Below are 23,555 nucleotides of genomic sequence, written 5' to 3'. Positions count from 1 at the left end.
AACGACATTTTTGAAACCTCCTCATTGAACACCACACTGTTCGCTGATGATACTCACCTCCTCTCTTCCGCATCGTCGACGGCAGAGCTGGATGCCCTGACTGGTGACCAAATGCCTAAAGTCCATGAGTGGACGGCCCAGAACAACCTTTGTTTGCATAAACGCCTCGAAAACCCAATTGCTGACAGTAAATTCAAAAAATAACCTAACCGCTGATATCGCTGGTGAGCCCGTTTCCAACACAGATAATGCCAAATATCTCGGGGTTTTACTGGACTCGAACATGTCCTGGAAGAGTCATATTCAGTCCCTAGAAACAAAATTATCACCGAAGTGCGGCCTGTTCTACAGCCTTGGGCGCTTCATGCCAGCATGGGTTCTTCTGATACTCTTTAAATCCTTAATCCAATCGAAGTTACATAATAGCCTCCTCTGTCGGGGGGCTGCCGGTAAAACTGCACTCAAGCCACTGCAGAAACTACAGCATAAAGTACTCCGAATCATAGCTAGGGCCCCGAAGGGGCCTGGCTGCCCATCCAATAAGTCGCTGCTGAAGAGATTCGGCGTCCTAAACATAGAAGATATGCGGAAACTATAAATCGCCAATTTTATGTATCAGTTTCACTGCGGTCGTTGCCCCGAATACTTCAATGACTTCTTTACCTCTGAATCAAAAGCGCACAAGTACAACACACGCGCGTCCACGTCGTACAAATATCATATGATCGACCGAAAAGATCATCGCTCTATCAAATATGCCGGACCTGATGTGTGGAACAGTATCCCGCCGGCCATCCGGCAGTCGACGAGCATGTCCACATTCAAGTCGAAATACAAGCAATTAGCCTACTACTAAATAGATACAGTCTATCCTCAAGATTACCGGACCACGACTGACCTATCGATCTCGCTTCCAATGACATGCCGCCCTATTTCTTGTCGCTTCCTTTTCTATACTATCTTCTTTACTTTCATTCAGTGTGCATGCCTCCTCTTTACATCGCCTAGGCCAAGGTGGGTGTCCGATTCCACAGACAACTCCTAGTCGCTTCGACATCTTCTTTTCTTTTCATTGTATCGCATTTTTTGTGGCGTATTGAACTGATAAAATTGCTAATAAACCAATGATGATGATGATGATGATGACCTATATCGCTGAGCCCGACGGCCGACACACGATCATTATACGCTTGACGCCCGCTATGTAGGCCTTGCTGTGAAACCTTGACCGACCTAATAATGAAAAATTATGATTGCGAAATAAAAATCTGAATCCATATTACACATTCAATGTTCGTTTTATTATATTTATATAAAGTTCCAGTACAAATATAACATCACTGTATGATTGTAAATTATGCACCATTGCACCTCCATAAATCACAGGGATTGATCGTTGGTTGTTAATACACAAGTTACCGGTGTGATGACATTGATGCCGATGTGCAACCGGATTCCATTGGGCATACGGGGATTTAAAAGTTGTGGCTCTCCGTCACGGGCCACTGGTTTGCGCTTCGCTCGTCGCATCGCTTGTGAATTAATCACTAGTCCCAAGTGATACAGACGTTAACTGTTTGACTCTCAGAGGTTCTCTTTGTTAGTCATTGGCAAGCAAGCAGCGCATACAGCGTTATACCATAATGTATACTAGGACCACGAGCATAAGACGGGTGGCGCTATAAATCAGCGACGAAGAGAAATTAAAGTGAATAATGTTACAGACCTACAGCGTATAAGACATAATCATGTGAATACGCATTTGACGGGCCGTGAGTCATGATCATCGCTGTAGAAAATGAAATGTTACAGAACAGATGCAATTTCCCATAGAAACATAATTGAACGGGCGTGAGTCGAGTTGATAGTAGCATAAAATGTCGAGGATATTTACTCCCAACTTCACTGATCACAACGTTATATTAACAAAATTTAATCCGAGATATTCGTTGCGTACCAGGAGGATGTCATGCCCGCCCAGGCAATGTTGGACAATGCGACCGTGTGGCATTTCATTCGACAGTTTCCTTTATAGCATACGAGCAATTAAAGACATATTCATGTTTTTTAAAATTTCAATCACCTCGTCAGACCTGATCAGATAAGTGCAGCAGAGATGAGCATGGATTAGGATTAGGATTTGGAAAAAACGGATTTGTGAAATTTTGACGGATTTGAATTGGATTAGGATTTCAGATTTTCTTTGTAAGGGATTAGGATTAGGATTGGATTTACCGATTTTCGGGGAGATTGATGTCATGGGACGAACGGTTTTTCGTCCTACCAAAGTTACTTCATGTACTTTGGCACATATTATGATATGTATATATATTTTTTTACATAACTATAGGCATAAGATGTGAGCTTTTCACGAGAAATTCCAAGTTTATATCGGATTAGGATCAGGATTCGGATTGCTATGTACAAAATTTCTGGATTAGGACTTGAATTAGGATTTGAAGCTCCCGATTTGGATTGGATTATGACACAGAAATTTCAAATCTGCTCATCTCTGAAGTGCAGGCGTATCACGAACGTGTACCGCACTGCATGACAAATTTCGGAAAATATGTAAGCAGGTAGCGAAATTCAGGACCGGGATGTGAAATCATCCAAAGCATTCCCTCGACCTTGATTGATACGGAATCGCAATTGATTAAGACACAAGAAAGAAGAATTACGTTCGACGCTTTCATGATATGCCACTGCATGTAGCACCTATATAGGTGGAAATTATTGCATATGATACCATAAAAAGTACCAGGTGTTATGATCATGAAAAAAAATGCTGTCCCAATAGTACCTGGCATTTCACCAAAAGTAATTGTTGGTTAAAGCGTACTAGAGAAACAGGAAATACATAAAATCATGACACAGGGTTTTTGCAATGCGCAACATTTGTCATCCAATACATCACAGATGTCATTATAAAGTCTATATAAAGATCTGGAGGCATTTTTAGACAACCATCAGCCTTCGTGACTATATCAATATCACCGTATGCAATAACGCGATTGCAAACACTATACTAAATGTGTTGCAATTCAAACTGGCCGTGGAATAGCAAGATTGATTGACTTGTTTAGCAGAATGTATACTTTCTAAGAGTTCTTTAATATACGTCTTTATACTAAACAGGATTTCCACCAGAAATTGCGCGAAACTTTCGAAAATAATTTCATTCGTTGGTTACAGCAACCGCGTATTATCGACTAGTCGAGCTCACAATAGTGACCCCTCACAATGTAGAGTCGCTATTAAAATTTACGGGATTGTTGAAGGTTTGCGGTTCCGTACTCTCTTTGGTGCCCTTGAACTTTTGAAAAAGAAAGAACCCCGCGACGCAGAGTGCGACGAAAGCGAGCACCCCGAATACGATTCCGGCAATTGCGCCACCCCCGAGTGACGACGACTTTTCTTGAGACACTGCGAAGGAATAAAACATAATTAAAAGTTCGCAAAACGGAAAAGGAATCAGTTAGAGTTAGGGCGGGGATTTGAGGTGTGATATTAGGTTATACAACGCTAACTTAAGGGTTATGGTCAAGGGTTAACAGCTGGACTTGGAATGTAAACATGGAATGGCAGCGACCGATTTTGCAGCTTCGTTCCGCTTCGCCTAGACTGTATTTCAGAATTGTTTTGCGTAAACGACAATCGGATTTCTGGCAATCCAAAAGTTATCTTCCAGAGCGCAGAATTTACTGAATCTGGTCTTGATCGAAAGCTACTGCCGCTCCGATTTCGAAAATATAAATTTAAATATGATCAGGCACTGATCCACTTAGAATCCGCCCTCCAAGTCTGAAATATCGAGATTGTCCGAACAATCGGTGAGCCGCAACCAGTCATTGTTATGGTCATAGTTTTGCCATTATCTAAATGTTCTGAACAATGCACATTTCAGATGTTCAGGGTGAATTTTCATCTAAGTCTGGAGCCTGACCATATTCTAATTAATATTTTTGGAATCAGTGCAAACGTAGCTAAATACTGCGCTCTGAAAGATAACTTTTAGATTGCGAGAAATATGACAGTCGCTTACGCAAAACAATTGTGAAATACAGCCTCAGCGAAGCAGAACGAAGCTGCAAAATCGGTCGTTGCCATTCCATGTTTACATTCTATAGTTGAACCCAGGGTTGTAATGACTCGAGTCATGACTCGACTCGAGTCCGACTCGAGTCGCGATTTTCTGATGGCTAGACTTGACTCGAGTCATTTTCTCGAAATACGGAAATGACTCGACTCGACTCGAGTCAAATTGTGTATTGACTCGACTTCGACTCGAGTCGTCGCGCATGACTCGAACCAAGTCATATGACTCGAAAGTCAGATGGCCAAGACCGAAGAATAGTAAAGTAACCACACTATTAGGATTTCGTCTATCGGTGCTTTTAATAGAAAATGCGACCAGAAACTGCTAAAAGTGAGGAAAATTAGTACATTATAAATGCTAACCATTCGATATCGCCAAACATGGTTATAACAGTGGGTTTAATAAGACTTTAACTGAAAAATGAGCAGTCAACACAATGACTTGGATTCGGACTCGAGTCATAATACCATGACTCGGACTCGACCCTCTGATCGCTGACTTGGACTCGGACTTGAATCGGTGGTGAATTGGAAATGACTCGACTTGACTCGAGTGAAAACTATAAAAGTGCGAATGACTTGTGACTCGGAGCCTTGTGACTTGGTTACAACCCTGGTTGGACGCAATTGATTCGAACTGATCGTGCCAATATGTCGCTCGAAACAATTTTATTTTATCACCGAGATGGGTTGCGCAGCAGGTTAATCAAAAGAAAACTACAGCACTTTGCACTGTGTCACTGGAAACATAATTATGTACGTACACCTATCACGGCGATCTGGATCACCTCCTAGTTATTAGTAATTTGTTACATATGTTTATTAGGACGTAATTGAGTGATAGCCTATACACGATGAACGCACCAATTCATCTATTGCGATTTCACCGATAGGATACTAATAAACCACACGATGGGTAAGCATCCAAATTTAAGGTTATGAGAATCGGGTCCAACTTGTAAAACTATTCGAAAGCGCTGTGCAATATACGTAGAATCGATCGACCATTCCGAGCCCATTTTTCAATCCGCCATTAGTTTGTGGGTTGAATTTGTGGCGCGGTAGATACTGATGTCATAAATATCCGGGGAAAAATTGGACATATGTGCGATGCGCATGCGACACTATATACATTGGAGTTTAACGTTCGGTATTCTCGACTATCGCGTGCCCAAATGTCGGAACAATTGAACAAGTTAGGTCATATTGTCGTCAGTATGACAATTTCATCATGTTGGTTACATAAGGCATTGGATACAAATATCAAAGAACAAAACCGATAAACCGCATTAGTACGCCTGTCGAGCTAGTCGAAAACACCCATTGCCTCGTGCACCACATATTGTAATTGTACCCAACCTAACCTGCAATTCACGGAATGTTTCATTATGTCATAGATATCGACTTTGACCATATATCACTTTCTACACCCGAAAGGCCACCAAGTAAAACCTTATTGCAGATTAAGTAATGAGGTTGTGCAGAGGGTTCAAGTCAACGGGTCAGCCGCGGATCGCAACATATCCTATTTAGGACTGCACTACGGGGACGCACGCCTGCATGCTCACTATTCTACTACACTACACTACACTACACTCGCTGCAAGCAGCATATGAAAAAGTACTCGAATGTTGATATTTATATCACTTACCTGCGCCAACGTTCGTGTCATTCAGAGTTGTTCTCTTCACAGACAACGTCGTTGTGGGCCGGATGGTGGATTTTACTGTACCTGTAACGTAAATAAAATAACGATTCAAAACTTAGTCATCCAGTGGATGGCTTGATGCAATGTTAAATGGGGGAATATGCTACATTAAAGTAGCGTTTGCTTAGGAGTAAGTCAAGGAACTCCGACTTTAATGGAGGAAATCTCATACTTTTCAATCGCAGGGGCAATTTATTGCACACGTCAATTCCAGCACGTTTCAGGGGATGAAATCATAGTCAGAGAATATGTTAGAAGAGCTCTAACATCGAGTGCCATAGTTTCGTATATGCATGCTGTATTAAAAGTAATTTACAAGAGAACTTGGAACTCGTTTGTTAAACTTAGGCGCCGCAAACGGCCCTTTACTGGTTTAGATATCGCGACACAGGTGACACAGCGTTTATCATGGTCTATATTGACTGTACATTTGGCTAAGCTAAAACAACACGTTTTACTGTTTTCCATCGAGTTATATCCATCGAGTGATCCTTGATTTTGATGTAAGGTTTATATTTTCCTAGCCGAATGCACACATAAGGGAACATTGGTTAAGAACTCTGCGACCAGATATAGCAGCGGTCGGGAACCTATGGCTCTTTAGGTATGAGATATGGCTCTTTGCCAAATATATAATTTTTTACTGAATTGCTCAATGCTGCAGCAACTTGTTAGTAAATTTTCATCACGACCAGAGTAATTATTCTCGTGACCATATAAACATGTCTTTGAGAGGTAAGACAGTACCGTCTTCAGGGTTAGGAGCTCGGGCAGCCCTTTTCAAAATCCCCAAATTTAAGTTACTGTCGCGCCGGAGACCAATATCACTCGCGAATTCCATGTACCCGACTCGAAATCTTGGATTGCACGATACGTTGATTGATCAAAGAGAATAGCAGACATGGCGATGCCCATGCCCATTGCCCATGAATGACAACGCAGCTATGAAATATATACGCACCGTCTTGCTGATCTTCGGCGAGAAATGAACTACCTTGGAAGTGACATTCACAATACAAGCAACGCCATAGCTATCCACGTTCTTGATTGGTAAGTCGCTTTGTAATACCAGCGATAAAATGTAGGCGTGTAGCGCAACATTATATGTCAGTGGTTCCCAACCGGTGTGCCGCGGCACACTAGTGTGCCAATTGGACTGCTCAGGTGTGCCGCGAGCAAATGTGGTAATCTATGTCGAAGTACAACGAAAATCCAAATTTTGAGTGTGTTATTGTTGGTTTTTCTATTGAATTTAACCGGTCAAGACACGCGATGCGCGATCCGATGCAGTTAACAGATATAAGGATATCGGGGCGACCGTATAGCTACTGTATCTCAATCTGGTATCTCAATCTGACATCCCCATTAGGTCATGGATTGGGTCTTTCTCTGGGCTTTTTATTGTAAAGACGCTCTGAATCCAACAACGTATAGGAGCGGAGAATCTAATAAATCTGTGACGCTTTGTAACTTGCTACTGCGCTGTCATGAATCAAACTGGGACCTCCACGGGCAATGGGTCATACAGTATCGTTTAGGATGATGGTTGCTAAACTCGCGCGATTGGACCGTGATATTGAGGTGTGGCCGAAGTGTTCACCTTATATGCCTACTTGTCACCCATCAGAAGTCAGAACCGGAGGCAGAACAGGAACATGAACCAGGTTGATGACCTTTTTCTGTGTCTATTTGTAGTCGTGTTCCTGCCATGTCTTCGTCATCGATGATCATTTTACACCATGCCGATATTACATATTTTGATTCCTGAGATGCCAACTTTTAGCACTCTTTGGAAGACACTGCTTTTGCAGATCGGGGGACGAGTAGGAGCATACATTAACCTCCAACACCATGGAAGGCATTCACACCGCCGAGAAATGAACTAATTTGGAAGTGATGTTCACGTTTACAAATTAGAATTGCCAGCTTAGCCATTCACATTGCGATTGTTAGGTATAGAGTGCCAGCACTGCAGGTAAAATGTAGGCTCAGGGCGCAACGCTATGTTGCAGGCGACAAATTCCAGAATTGAGAAGTAAAATTTATCAAATTATGTCAGTTACAAATTTCCCCGCCGTTGAGGTTTATTATCCCGGTTTGATGGAACTACAATTGAACTGCGGGCGATTGCCAGTAATACTATTGAGGTAGACTATCCTCACAGGACACAGGTGCTATTACACGATCTGCGTGGGAATGGGTTTAGCATCCACCTCTTCGCCTCTGTATTTGTTAGTATAGCTATTGTGATTGGACTCTTCGATGCGACGGTTGATTACATCGACAATGCGTTAGCGGGCAGACTTTATTGTCAAACCAATCTTATGAAATTAAGCTCAGCCGGACATTTAAACGAGATCTTAGCAGGCCATTCATGTGGTAACAGATGTAATAACTGATAATTCAAAACTTCACACGGAAGCGGAGTAAGCTCTTCCGGCCTGCAATAGAATTGTAAAAAAATATTTGGGAAGATTTGAAAACGATTCCCATGTCAAATGATACCATTCGTAGACGTATTTGTGAGATGTCAACAGAGATAAAAAGAAAACTCAAGCAGAGAAAAGCCTACTCGAGTGCTTCGAAAAAGTAGAAGTACTTCGTCTGTGACCATGACCACCTCTGTAAGACTATGGTTGCCGCCCTGCTATACGCATTCTGGTAGTTCACCTGTGCCGTAAGCCCAAAGAGTTCAGAACCACTGTGCTAGTGTGCCGCGAACTATTTTTTATTTTCAAAGTGTGCCGCGAAGTCAAAAAGGTTGAGAACCACTGTTATATGTTCTCGACGAAACTTTGAGAATTGAGAAGTCGATCAGTATTTAGATTTTCGGAATCAGTGCAACAGTTGCATTCAGTTCACATCAGTTATTATAAATACTAAGCTATTTACGATGAATTGCGTTATCAATGGCGAAGCTTGGCACGTCTGTGCCGACAATAAATATGCAAGTCGCCTACTTTTGGGAGGAAAATGTTCAAAATTCAGTCATTCAGCGATAGAAAATACCAATAGTAATCGAAATTTTCAGAATTTTCGTTCACTCATCCCGGCGACAGGTAACGAACTGCCTCGCTTGCCTCCCATGACCCCATGTCACTGATGGATCACACCTCACATAGGGTTGGCTATATACTGCTGTAGTGGTGATGTTTGGGTCGACTTACGCATGTGATCAATGATCATGGGTTGTCGCATTTAAAAGGAGCATCACGACGAAGCTACTTTCTCGTAACTGAAATTTCGCATGCTCGAATACGTTTATCAGCATGATTAGTACTAGTTTTTGCAGAGAAAATGAGGCGCACACGACGAATCCCATGTGCTACCATGACGTCACGAATTTTCAATTGTGACGTAGAAGTTGATTGGCATGTAAGGCTCTTTGGGAGTTAAAATGGAAAGAATTGGGCCAATATGGCTCTTCGGACGAAAAAGGTTCCCGACCACTGAGATATAGCATAGTTATCTCGATTGCATGGGGCGATGTTGTGAAATTGCGTTTTATATTAGAGTAAGAAATCGATGGTCATCATCAGTGCAGCGCAAATGAGCAGGTATGGCAACATTTCCAGGCGAGTTTGCAATAAATTCACTGCTGCCTAAGCTATCTTGAAATTATCGAGAAGGATATCTACAGTTATTAGTTACTTACGCATGGCGGCATTATCTGATTCCATCAATGTCTAATTATAGCGGACCGTGAATACCCGCTTAGCTAAATAATAATACTAAGCTAACAACATGTAAACAACGGATTTTGAGTTGCCTCAGGCATATTGAAAGTATGCGAGGTCGAAAAAACGATCACGATCAATGATAGCTGGAGTACAGTTTAATTCAATTTCGTTAAGTCAGTGACCTTACTCGGAACACAGCGATTTTGATCGACAACAGTATCGTGAGCGTATAATGTTGAATATAATACTCTGTTGGCACTCAACTGGTTTTGAAATCATTTACGGATATGACTAAATATCAAATAAATAACGAATTTCAACGTCCTGATATGAATAGTGAGTCCTATTTAGCTGTTGACCGGTTACACCACACAACAGTTACTTGTGATTGTATATGACGATTATGGAGGAGACATTATAAAATCCCCAATGGATGATACTGATCTTGAACTCCTGTACTGTAGCAATGGCGCAATGGCCGGCAACTGTTGGTCCGCGAGGAGTTCGTTTACTAGTACGCGAAAAGTTTCCACACTTTTACCATAGTGGTCAAAAGATCACTGATAATAATTAAAAGATAATCAAGTTAATCTCTTTAATGGAAACACATCATGTGTTGCCGCCTTGATATATGCGGGGACAATACGTAGTTGTGACGACGCCTACAAATCTGGCGGAACAGGTTCGATTCCCGTCGGAGGGGCTCCTGGGCTCCTCTTCCCCCGCCGTTGCCGTTCTTACGGCGACAAAAAAGCCCAGAAAAAGACCCGACGAAAGAAAGCACTCACAAGGAATGTTAAGAACTACTAGATTAAAACGATCAACATCGAAAAGAACTGTGACATCGGTCACTCTAGGCCGAGGTGGATGTTAGAATAAAAGGATCGCTACTGATGCGTGTCGTTCGACATCCTACTATCTGTTCATGACATCGCATTGTGCCTTATCGCATTGTACATTGTGTGTGACTTGTTCAGATGAAAAATATAATAACTCAGCGATTATTATTATGTTATATTCACCCATGACTAACCTTATACCAGGGGTCGTTAACTCAAAACGGGTCGCGGGCCACTTTTAAAATTTCGTAGAGGCTGCGGGCCGACAGAATGCAATATCGAGACGACTTAGGACAGAGAGTTCAGCAACCCCGCTTATAAAACTCTACATCATTACAACGCTGTGCTCTCTAGCATGGGCGATGGGCATACCACAAAATAAGTAATATCTTATTGAGAAGTACCAATACAACAGGAAATACCATGATCGGCAACTTTATTTTATTTTGATACCTGACGATACCAGACAAAGGAAATGATACTGGGGCTACAGTGAGACACGTTACTAACTGAAAGACTATCTCCTCCTAAGGCTCGATCTTGTGGAAATGCCTTCAATCGTTTTCTAAGGGTCTCGGTCTTGGCAGTATCTGGGCCATTGCAGGTCAAGGCAATACGCGTATTGGCAGTTCATATCAGCTGATTTTCCCCGGCGACTAGCATATTTTGAAGAAAAAAAGCAACAATATTTTGAAACTGAAATCAATTCTAGCATTTCAAAATGTTTTAGTAAGCATTCATCCGAAATCTCGACGTGTTGGTGACCTCCCACGACTTACACTGTATGAGGTGCAATCAATTTTCGACCTTGAACATCGGTGTTTTTGATCACCAGTCAGCGAAAAAATCATTTAGAAACCGGTCCGCATAGCAAAGAAGGTTGCAGACCCCTGCACCAGCGGATGCGTATGATTCCCTTACGGATGAAGGTGTTGTTGTTCCTTACGAAACACGACCATTGGCAGCAGTAGCTACAGTAGCAGCATTAGTTTTTTTTCCGATTTCCAATCACCCTAACTAACGTCACCCAGCTACATCGAAATATTTTCGCGGCATATTCATTACCAGGTGCAGTGCTTTTGGTAGTAGAAGGTTTCGACGATGTAGCTGTCGATGTCGTTGGGCCTGCAGTCGTTGGCGATGTTGTCTGCGTCGATGCCGTACTTATCGTAGTTGTTGAGACAGTTGTTGTAGTGGGTGGACCGACGTAAACAACTGTGAAGTAAGAGGACTTTGTCAATATGATGTTTAAATCGTTTATTAACCCAACCCTCAAAGTCTCGCATCTTCACCATCAACTTAGCCGCTTATATAAACACGTTTCATAGCAAATATGCTCGGATAAGTCATGAATGAATCGAATGATCATTCGCAGCCTGACGGCAACGGTGAACTTGTGATCTTCGAGATTCATGTTGCCCAACAGGAGCATATGATCGCCAATTAGTGTACAGAAATCACTAAAACATCCTGGGCACAATAGCGAATTAACAAAAAACTATATTGATTTCATGATATGATACTCAATAGCCTTACACTTTATCGGTAAAATCGTGCATGTGCAATTCGATTCTGAATCGGTAATAAGGCTCCGTTATAACGCCACAACAGTATGTATGACACGGAAAATTTTGGATTATAACCGGACAGGAACCCGGCATGTTTTTCATAAGCAGGATTGGATCCGGATTCGCATTTCTTGCCCGAGTGCCGGATCCGGATCAGGACAGGATTCTAAATTTGTTGTTCAAGAAGTAAGTGTCTTTCTGTCTTACCTCAACATTTGTGTGAACTTGGACTCGGCTGGTTTTTGAATTGCACACGAGTCGTGATAGGAGTTGTAATTTGGAATTGATTGGAATCATGAGTGAATGTCGGAGTACAGCTCCAATTTTGAGGGGTGATCTCGTGATTCACGACCCCCGTAAAAATTTCAACACTGCAATCGTATTTACACACCGACAAAGAAATATGCTAATTGACTAGTAGGCTATAAGTGAGGAAGAATCACATATAATAACATAATTCACCTTCGTATTTAAGGATAAACCCAGCATGCCTGTCATCTTTGTCACTATTGAATATCATGTGTACGGCGATCATGTCAGACACTTTAAACTTGATCTCTGGCAAGCCCTTCTCGTGAGTGCCGGAAAATTTGTCATGGAAAGTACCGGAATCTGTCATGTTCCGGTAGGTATACAGCTTCACAGTGTCGTTTCCTGTCTCCAAGTGGAAATATGTGAAATGGAGACGCAGCTCGTAGTTCTTCCTCTCGTCGTCGTCAGTGATGTATTTGTCCGGGATGTAGATCGTCCAATCGCACTTTGCTTCATTGTGATATGTGCCGGGCCATCTTGGTGAGTAAATAAGGCCGCTGTCTTTAGTGTGTATCGGTTTCGGTCTACAAGCACCGGCTTCGACTGCAAAATTAGAAAGGTGGTTGTTACAATAAGTTGAAGCTTACAAAAGGCAGAGTTTAATGTTCAACCCGCCATGCTTTTACATTGCTGTGTGACATAACTCGCCTCAACAACATTGACCATAGTGAATTTCTGTTTCTCTACAGGCGTGGTGACGTGAGTTTTTCGTGGCCTACTGTATATAGATCTCGGATTAGCTTTACCAAAATCCGTGTCATTTGCTTTTATGAAGGCTACTTACCATATTTAAAAAAAGGTCAACTTTCTCGCTCGTCGCCCAAAATACTGTTTTCAGGTGGTTGTCTAACAAAAAGGTCAACTTTCCTGCTCAGCTCCCCAAATACCCGCCGGAGCGTTACTTCGGTGCTGATTTACGGCATCTCAGTCGAATGTGGCCGTAAATTTGACCAAAATTCTCAAAAAAGAGGACAAAGGACGTCCTCCGAGGACCCTTTCAAAAATGTCAAAAAAGAGGACAAATCTCCATAAAAGAGGACGTATGGTAACCCTACTATATATTCATTGTTTATATTATTCCTATGTCAACCCCGTCCTCGCAAATCATGCAATCAAAAATAAGTAAAAATGACCAATTGACCATCATTTACTCAATTGAGTATAATTGTGATCGCGATTATAGGAGAGCGGTATATTCCTATAGAGTCGGTTAAGGCCATTTAGATGCTTTAATCAAAGATAGTGACTCTAAACCTGGGGCCTTTTGACTTTATTCTGGGGTTCGCGAACATGTTGAACCTTATCACTTCCGAAATATGCCGTGAGTAAGTCTGGGCAAAGGTGCATACCGTTTTTCAGTAATCAGCTTATCAAATTTTGCACTGGGCCAAAGAACATTTTCAAATTAGTTATGGAGTCGCGACCATAAAAGGTTGAAAATCACCGGATGTGCAACCTGCTGGTTCGGACCGACTTTTTGGCTCATAAATAGTCTTATCAGTGTGAGATGACATGACTTTACGATGTCTAATTACGTTCCCTGCATTTTCGTAGTAATCATCCTCCACCAGCCCTACCGCTAACTATGATCAAGTGGGCGGAGAGAGGAGCAAAATTTTATAGTAATATATGAAAGAACTGATATTATAGAGAGATTACATTCACAAAATTTAACGACCAGATGCATATAGAAACCAGATGTATATAGTAAGCCCCCCAGAAGTTGTATCGATCACCCTATGGTGGGCTCGAGACGGAAGGGGGCTGAAAAAATGTTGTTTCGGCCCTGGAACACTCAACCATATAAATGCACCGACCTAACACTATAGCGGCTCCCGATCTGGATCGTGACCACCTCTGATCGATAGGCAAAGCTTTGCTATAGTGTATCGTCATATTGAAAGACAGTCTGTGATAACTCATTTCAAAATCCGCTAGTGGGCGCTAAATAGTTTACGGCATTCGCTCCAAAAAATATGGTAACCCTAATGTATATCGAAGAGCGAGCACAAGCAGTTAAAAGAGGTTTGAGTTACGTAGGTTGATAGTGGAGCCTGATTTGAACCCGAAACTGGTATACATTATACATTGCATATCATTGAACCGCGATGCAATTTTTCGCTCTGGTTGATAGAATCACGCACACATATAAAAGAAGTATGGACTATACCGTCGTAAATTGCGATTGCATCATCTCCGCCGCAGGCTTGTTCCCTATCGCCATCGCACGCATACTGCAGACACTGTTCAGGTTGGATCTGATTGATGGCTTCCTTCATGCGTGGGCCATCGTCGACCTCTTTACCGCATAGGCAGGTTGCCCCTCCGGTTAACTATACAAACAGGATTACAAGACCATTGGTATTGCTCGTTGTAGCTGATATTTTCATGTTGATCCTGTATTGACTACTAGGGATGGTGCGAACCTCTGAAAGGTTCAGGTTCGTGTGAACGCGAACCTTTTTGAAAGGTTCTGCGTGAACACGAACGTGAACCTCATGACGTCACGTGACGTCATATTGCTAATTCCAATCCTATCTTTCAGTGAAGTGATAGCCTATATCGTACAGTGTACACTGTACAGTGTACACAATACCTAGCGACGACTCGGGCCACATAATGCCACAATGCTGAGGTACATATTGGCGTTTTAAACGTCGCTGAATGTATCAACTGAGGCAATCAAATGATATAATAATCCCATAAATCAATATTTTCCGTCGCTTAGCCAACAATTTCGACGACGACTTACCAGGGAATAAAAGCTTACGCCTTAACGGTCCAGCCCAGACCGGACAATGTATTCGGCGTCTGAGTATTGCTACATTGATATCGAGCAGAGTGTAAAAGAGGTTTCTATACTTGCTACCGATTTTACTCAATTAACAAGTTATACAGCAGTAGCCAACACCTCAACCGTACGGATTTGAATTTAATGATACAGTGAACCTATGCAGTCAAGATTGACCCTGAACCCCTGCTAGAATTTTTACATCAGAACATGATATTAATCTCATTGATTGGTGGAGTAAGCATCATTGCTGACTACGCATTTCGCTCGTGATGTTGTGTGATTGCGGGTCAAGCTCACAGCATAGAGTCACTAAATGTTCACAAAGGGTAATAAAGCTGGATATTTCGAGCAAACATTTGTAACAAAGCAAGTAAAACTTTTGAAATTGTCAAGGTGCATGGTCGTTTGGTCGTTTACTGTTGATTTTTATACTGCCAGCGCCTTGCAATAATGCAATAAATTTGAACGAAAAATGTCATTATGAAGTGAAATCTATAATATACGCGAAAGGTTCACAGTGCAGAACCTACCAAGGTTCTGTTGTGAACGTGAACCTCTAAATTTCCGAGGTTCACACAGAGAACGCGAACGTGAACCTCGCGTTCACACCATCCCTATTGACTACTATTATCATATACACCAGGCCGTTATGTATTAAAATGATTCCTGATCTGCCGAGTTGTAGCACGACCCAATTTCGCTATAGGCCTTCTGTAAGACACCGCTTACTGTAGTGGTGAGCAAACATTTTAGCACGCGGGCCGCATTCAACATTTGAATCCATTCGCGGGTCGCACAATATAAAATTGGGATACTACGCCAGAATTCAATATTAATATTTGATTATATAGTGACCGACAACATGGGAATAATATAAATGAATTTACATATTTAAAACTAACCAAACATTGATTAGATGACAACGTACACGCGTCTGAAATATTGACGAGAATTTATAAGCTGGTCGTCATCATTGTCAAAACTAGGAATGAAAGTCGGTTGACCCAGTTCTTAGAATTGGATGTAAATTTGAGTCTGTGAGCAGCGATATGTTCATAGATTTGCTGATTATACTTTGGGTTTAAGTTCAGGACACACAATGCTGACAACGTCATAACCATGTTACCTTTAAATAAGCTTCTACAATATATAAATATTATAAATATCACTACTTCCACACATACAAAGAACGAATCTATCTAACACACTCGCGAATCGGTTTTTCCAAGAGCAGAGTTAAAAGTAATATACTTACTCGTGTTGTCAATCTAAAATCACACTCGTGATCCGAACTAAGTCATTTACGTTTCACTTTCTGTGATGTTTAGCAATTGAAACCTTTGAAAATGCATGGGTCTCGAGGTTGAAATATAATAATTAATAGGTTGTCTACACTATATGGCTGCTGGTTAGATAGTGCAATGGTAGAACGTCCGAGGAAAGTCATGATAGGTCATGTAAAAATGATATCCGCGACTTCTCCGCTAGGCGACCAGTACTCCGGGATTGCGGGGAGAGGAAAATAGGGCTGCTGACTATAGATCACCTAATGGTTCCTTCCCATTCCAAGCATCTCGATGTTGCAGACGTGTATAAACTGACCTCCTTCATGCCCCCCTAGTCAGTCAGCATCAATATTTTTTTACGATAACTTTTTCAAACAACGCTACACATCTACTTACGGCTTTGAATATCTCATTATTCAATTGGCGGTAAATAATTGTCTGGCGCGACCCCTCCGTCACCTTATAATTCAATATTGAAAACAGTGAATTTGAAATAATTTTGGATTTTGGGTATACGATCGAAACAGAAATGTGCACATGATGGTCCATCCTGTCGAATTCGACGACGTGAAAATGTAGTCGAGTAAACTTGGTATGTAAAGCAGTCCGATTTCGATGAGCTCTGTAGAATTAGCACTTACTCCGGCGTAGTCATATCGCCGTGATCTGCAAAAGTTCATGCATCGGCCGATCTTCATTATGTCTGACTCGGTTCTGCTGTCTGTCCCTGATAGGATCACGTCGCCGGTAATATTCGCGTCGCTCGGTGCTTTACCTCCCTCCTTAACGGTCAACTTGAAGCATCCAATCAACGCCGGAGCTAAATATAGAAGACAATACACACCATGTAAAACACCATGTTTACACATTGCTCACGAAAGAAAGACACAATACTCAGAACAACGGGGACACTAATGAAAATGAGGTTTAACTGTGCCAGAGCGACGAAGATACAAGATTAGGTGCGAATATGCAACTGCGGACTGTTTTCCACGTAAGAGTAATAAGAATGTATATAGCAGTGTTGGGATCAAGTCACTACCTTCGAGTCACGAGTCATTTCGAGTCATTGCACATTTTGACTCGAGTCAAGTCAAGTCAATCGATTTTCAAAGGTGACTCGAGTCAAGTCAAGTCACTCGATTTTCGAAGGTGACTCGAGTCAAGTCAAGTCAAGTCACGAGTCAAGTCACATTTCAAGTCAAGTTGCCTTTTCGAAGTATGAGGCATGATTACGTCATTGCAATTTGCTAGCTGTCGGAAATACAGATTGAGTGGTCATTAATTTCGAACCGATAAACGAGTTAAATGTACTCGCAAGAGGACGCTGTATCGCTCACATATACGTAGAACTGTTAAACTACGTATTTGCATAGCCTCAGTTTATAGTTACCAGCCAAAATAGAGAATAGACAAACGAATGCAACACATTACCCATTTACAAATTGATGATACAATTCGAGCCTGCGCCAATGGTTGAGAACTATATAAACTATATTCGATTTCAATAAGACAAGAGGTTTGGTTAAGGTAAGAACAGAGAACAGAAATATACATTTCGTTATTTTATTACTTTAGTACTCGAGTTACGGCAACGTAAGCTGTAAGCTTCGATCACTTCGTTTGCGGTCAATTTATTTGTGAGAGAACAATTGAGGCTCAGTGAAACGCGCACAATATTTCAATGATTATTCGCTCTCACGGGTTACACCATCGTTTCGCGAACAATCCGAATATATGCAAGATACAGTGATTTTTATCCACACCGATTACTTGATGACTTGAAATTGACTCGTGAATTTTGGTCCGAGTCACGAGTCAATCCACATTTCTGATACGCCGAGTCAAGTCAAGTCAAGTCATTTTAGCAAAGTGACTCGAGTCAAGTCAAGTCATGCGAAAAAGGTGACTCGAGTCTGACTCGAGTCAAGTCATGACTCGAGTCATCCCAACACTGGTATATAGGCGAGTGATCTCAGAGGAAAACGGCTGGATTTGGGTCGAAAATTAAACTCAATAACCACGACAATCCTGTATAATCTCAAGTAGTGCGTATTTTGCAAGCAAGCATTCAAAACTCGAACTATTCGTAATCTTCATGAAAGTACGATATACCATTCCTAGATCCATTTGGCATATATATCATATACCACGATGCTTGCTAGACAAGTTTCATTTAATTAATTGGCGGCGGGCGGAGGCTAAATACGGGAGAAGGCTATTTGTTCTAGCTATATTATCTCCGCAAGTGATGTTACAGGAATTATATTGCTATTTTCTTACTTACTGTATGCTTGATCTTGATCGATACTTGTAAAAAAATTTATAATAAAAATAATTCGATCATATATTCAGAAACTTACTGTTGCAGGTAGGTATGTGGCAGTATGCAAATTCTGGTACGCCGTTCCGTGTCACATAACAGTATGGAAAGAGCTTGTTATTTGGATTTCTGAAAATGATGAAATGAAATGTAGGGTGTCCTCTACCATTACGGTATAAGGATGTGACGTTTAATTTGAGGAGCAGTTGTATTTTGTGGAATATTGGGTTTTAACTGTGCTGAACACGGGCTCAGCCTGTGGTTTGACTCATGAGTAGACGCAGCGAGCTGTCTACAATACATAGAGGTATATGGTCCCAAAATTGCCAGGTGCGGGTACGGCACACCCACAGAGTTCTTAAACAGTGACGATGACAAGTCATCAAGAAGCTCAACGTAAGTAGCATACCAATAAGTTCCCTATTGGGTCCCCATACATTTCGAGACTCTTAGAGTCACTCCTGTTGATAGCTCTAGGCATTACTAGGCCTATATATATATATTTAATAATGTTATGTGAACTGGAATTTTCGAGTGAACAGTGCAATGGATATGTGTATTGTGTGCTGGTGTAGACAAGCAGTAGGACCAATGATTTATGGCTTTTTGTATTGCCATCAGTCCACTTATTTGAAGGTTACAAATCTATGTGTAAAATACGCGTACATATACATATGCAATATCTCAAGTTATACCAAGGTACGCCCATTTGAGAGCTCTGGCAAAGTAGATATTTTATATATCGTCTATTAAACTAAATCATCATATTCATTATTGCATGAATAGCCCGGCCATACCTGCAGTAGTTCTTCGGGAGTTTCTTATCAAAATCAGTAACATTTAACAAATCACGGACATCTGTCCAAAGCAGGCAAGCTTCCGGGTTAGCTTCCGTAGGATCATATACTTTGCTCCCTTTGACGTAGGTGACGGATTGCGTTCCTTCATAGTCGATCCCATTTGCGGTGTAGCATTCGCTGTCTCGAAAGGAAAGTTTCTCAAATATTATATTCTGATTAGAGATTGCAGTAGTTTCGGATTTGAAAACAAAAGGGAATCAAGCAATGCCGTTGCAGGCTGAATATACGGTATTTTATTTTTATTGGTGATAACATTACGTTGTATCAATCTGTTAAAACCGAATTGTGTTCTGTGTATGATATAAACATAGTAGCATAGGGCCTTATATGCCCAAAAAATTAAAACCCGTTTTTAAACTAGCATAGGTTGGGCTCTAGTAAATGATTTAAATCAAGTCTTAAACAATGTCACGAGTCGTAACATTCGCACTCACACTGATTTAGCGATGCTATAATTCCTCTGAACAAGTTAAAGATATAACGCCAATCATGAGTAGAGCATTTGAGCAGGAGTTCGTGTACTCATGGCTATTGTGCACTGCACAAATGCGACGCAGTGTGCTCCTTAGTTTTACCAAGAGAAACCAACGTTATTGAGTTCGTTAAATCCCTCTATTTATTTCGTAATGAATAATTATCACCAGAAAAGATGATAAGTGAGACATCAAAACTAATCTCAAATGGCAGCGAGGTTTTCAATCCCTCGTCCTCAAAATGCAGATTGCTATTGTTAATCATTCATGTTGGTAACTTTGTACCAGATCGAAATTCTTATTTTATGATTCACGAAGTATCGACTTATAGCACGGTCCATCTGACTACCCAAATATAATATATATGCATACGTATCCTTTATGCTATAACGCACTACTTTAAGACTTACCTACTCCTAGCTCCTGAGTATGTACTAATCCGAACCAGCAGATTGCACCGAGTAGTATCAAAGATATATATCCCAAATCCATTACGAGAGCACTGTGTTACGGGTAGCCTATAAGGGCTTTGAGCTTACCCTCCAATTGCTTTCCGAATTGTACACTATTAGAGGCTATCGATATAATACCTGGAAGACAAATCGAACGATACGATTGGATTAAGGCATCCAGAGACCTACAATTAAGTTTTTGAAACTCAAGTGGGTTGCTGGAATTTGTATATCTTTGAGCATTGAGCATCTCGATCTGCTGAGAACATAGTTTTAACTCAATTTCATAACTGATATTACATAATAACATCTCCATCAACATAAACGGTATCCGTGCTGTTTTACTCGTATAAATTCACAATATCAGCATTCGATTGGTTCTGGATATTGCTTGCAAAATTATCAGTCTTCAATATTTCCAATAGCACAATTAATGCCAAACATGATGTATTACATATAGGCATGTATGAAGGGGGTGCACTAATACGGCCATCTTTCTACAATATTTCCCGCGTTCCCCTTTTCGTGATTGTGCTACAGCCGTCAGCTGTGCCCAAGCACTCACATTGTAGTTGACCGTAGAAATTGCATTAATATCCATGTTTTGCTGGCTTTCATCTTATGCACTGTTGGACGGTTAGAGCCGAATGTGCATATAATTCTAACCCCGATCTATACAGATCTGATGCATCGTTAGGTTTTCAAATGCGTATTTATTGTCGATTTGCAGATAAATCCCGACCGTATACGTTCCTTTACTCGCCTTCATTATAGCAAGTGGTAGATGGACTATGGCAGTGCTTTTCAACCTTCTTGAGCTTAATTCGCACTTAAAAAAAATTTCATTAGCGCAAACTAACCGAAAATTGTTATACAAGAAGAAGATGAAGATACTTAACAACGTTTTTTCAGATGTGAAACAAATTGGCTACTGTGTAGCTTAAGCTATCAAGTGTCTCGTTAAAAAAGCCACTATTTTCGCTCATTGTGATTGCAAATATCTCTATAAGGTGAGAAATGCTTGCTGGCAGAAGTCGTTTTTTAAAGCTGATACAAAGGTCCCGGAGGCTGCAGTTTGTCGAAAGGGTAAAAAACCCATATGTTTGTTTTGAGGCTTATGTCGTGGAAAATATGGTCCATAACGATCAAGGAGAGTAGGCACATTAGAGCTCGCAACCTTATGATATGTTGCTCCAACTTTGGTTATGATTTTTTTTTCGATTTTCCATTTTCTGTCTCGCGAGTACATGAGAAGTGCAAATAAACTCACGATAGCTATGCTCTGCTCTTTAGCTCAATCTAACTTGAGAAATTCATAACAGTACCAATAAAGCTGCTTTTTAGACTATCACCAAAATCTTAGTTTTTGTGGCAACTCGTGACCCGAGCCTCGTTCACGAAAAGAAATTCATTTTTAATATTACAGTAGTATGCTACGATTTTACGGACATGTATGACGTACAGAACGCTCTACCCAACAAAGCTCTACAAAACATGCCCGACGCACGCGATTTCAAATTAGAGTGAATTAAATTCCTCTGCGTGTCGCAGTTGTACTACTGTCTATTCAAATTGCAAGAACGGGACTATTCCGCACCGACAACGGACCATATCCATATCGAAAGCTTTAGCAATCCAGCATCGGTCATTTTTTTGCCAAGCTTTTGTCGCCGATTATGGTTTTGGCACCGCATTTTATCAGAGGTTTGTTGTCCAAATCTTCACGTTTTCATGTGCCCCGACGCAGACGGGGTTTGGCTTCGAAATGAATCAGTTTCATAGGCCTGAACTCGCTCGTTGCACACCCCTGCACTAGTTCATCCCAACGGTCTTCGACCATGTTCTCCATAAAAATCAGTCCGACAAATGTTTTCATGAATTCTCATGATAAAGCCCTATTTTTGGCGTGTCTCGCGTATTGGCTAGAGTACCCTACACAGTGCGTCGCAACTACAAAAGTTACACTGCCCTTGAATTTCTTATTATGTTTATTTGAATTATTCCACATCAAAAAAATTACCAATTATTAACGATTTTCATTCGCACTCATACGGATTTTTCATTCGCTCCATTCGCACCTCCTTCGTCATTCGCACTGCAATTATTTTCATTCGCACACATGCGAACCGTCACACAGGTTGAAAAGCACTGGACTATGGCATAGGGATAATAGTTTGGTCTACTCTGTAGCATGTGGAGGTGAAGTAAATATGTTTTCGAGAATGTCCTGGTGAAACTGCGAGAGGCAACATGAACTGTTCTGTTGCAACACTATATTTAGCGACCAGGAAAATACCTCATATTTGTGAAGCACTTGAGTTGGTGCATGGCGAGCCTAGGGCGAATCTGCTAAGCTGATCGAGCACGATGACGATGCGTTTATTCCTATGTGATTTTTACAACAAGGTCTCGCCATCAACATATTATATGGAATTTCATGCCGATTTATGTCCATATTCGATGACTGGGTTGCGTGAAGATCCCTAACAAGCGTTAACTACCAACGTTTTGTAGTTGCGTAAAACATAATCAAAATGTGAGATATTAAACTCTGACTTGGTATTCATTATAACAGGGGCAGAAAACAAAAGCTCTCAGAGGGGAATTTACTGTTCACGGACCGATCCAATACAATCTATATCGTGTCCTCTGACACTAAGCTCAGAACAAATGCTAAGGAGTCTACACAATCTGTATTGTATGGGCTTTCTAACCAGTCGCATTACATTCCAATTTTGCATCCATTGGTACGTGATAGTTAAGACGATTTTTTGACATGTTGAAAACAGTCAAAATTAGGTTAAAATTGGATCGTTAGGTCAAAAATATGTCAAAGTTTTTTACAAAGTTAAAACTTTTTGCAGCCTGCATTTCGTTTGTATCGTTGATTTTGCACTGTCGGTGAACTAATCATTTGACATTTTACAGCTTGTAGCCTACTTTGTAGGTCTACCGTTGTAGACGGCCCATTGTCTGCTCATTATAAATCGTAAACATTCAAATGAAACAAATAAGTTGACATGGTGATATGCTCAACGTACCGCAATATCCCAACTGAAGCAAGACTGCGCGGGCATTGCATGGTTCTTATATCAAGAAGCGCATGACGAGAAATTGTGATGTAGACACCATTGCCAGAATGAAGCAACACGGTTTGTCACC

The 23,555-nt window shown here is 41.1% G+C and overlaps 1 protein-coding gene and 1 long non-coding RNA gene across 2 annotated transcripts in view; one reads left to right on the top strand and one right to left on the bottom strand.

Moving 5' to 3' along the window:
• The window catches only part of LOC145445032 (uncharacterized), a 361,778-nt gene that overhangs the window by 105,753 nt on the left and 232,470 nt on the right, over nt 1-23,555 (top strand). The window lies entirely within an intron of this gene.
• On the bottom strand, nt 1,280-20,564 carry LOC145444038 (kremen protein 1-like). The gene is made up of 9 exons (XM_080321939.1): nt 20,352-20,564; nt 19,406-19,589; nt 18,649-18,737; nt 16,927-17,105; nt 14,376-14,538; nt 12,356-12,748; nt 11,391-11,540; nt 5,750-5,830; nt 1,280-3,426 (listed from the first exon to the last, which is right to left on the bottom strand). Exons 1-9 carry the CDS (start codon nt 20,431-20,433, stop codon nt 3,239-3,241), a joined length of 1,509 nt encoding a protein of 502 aa, XP_080178065.1. The 5' UTR covers nt 20,434-20,564; the 3' UTR covers nt 1,280-3,238.

Source organism: Botryllus schlosseri, chromosome 8 (genome assembly GCF_051294905.1).
Source record: "Botryllus schlosseri isolate E-star chromosome 8, Bs_hap1, whole genome shotgun sequence".
Taxonomy (NCBI): Eukaryota; Metazoa; Chordata; class Ascidiacea; order Stolidobranchia; family Styelidae; genus Botryllus; species Botryllus schlosseri.
This window is presented reverse-complemented; position numbering and strand designations above follow the sequence as displayed.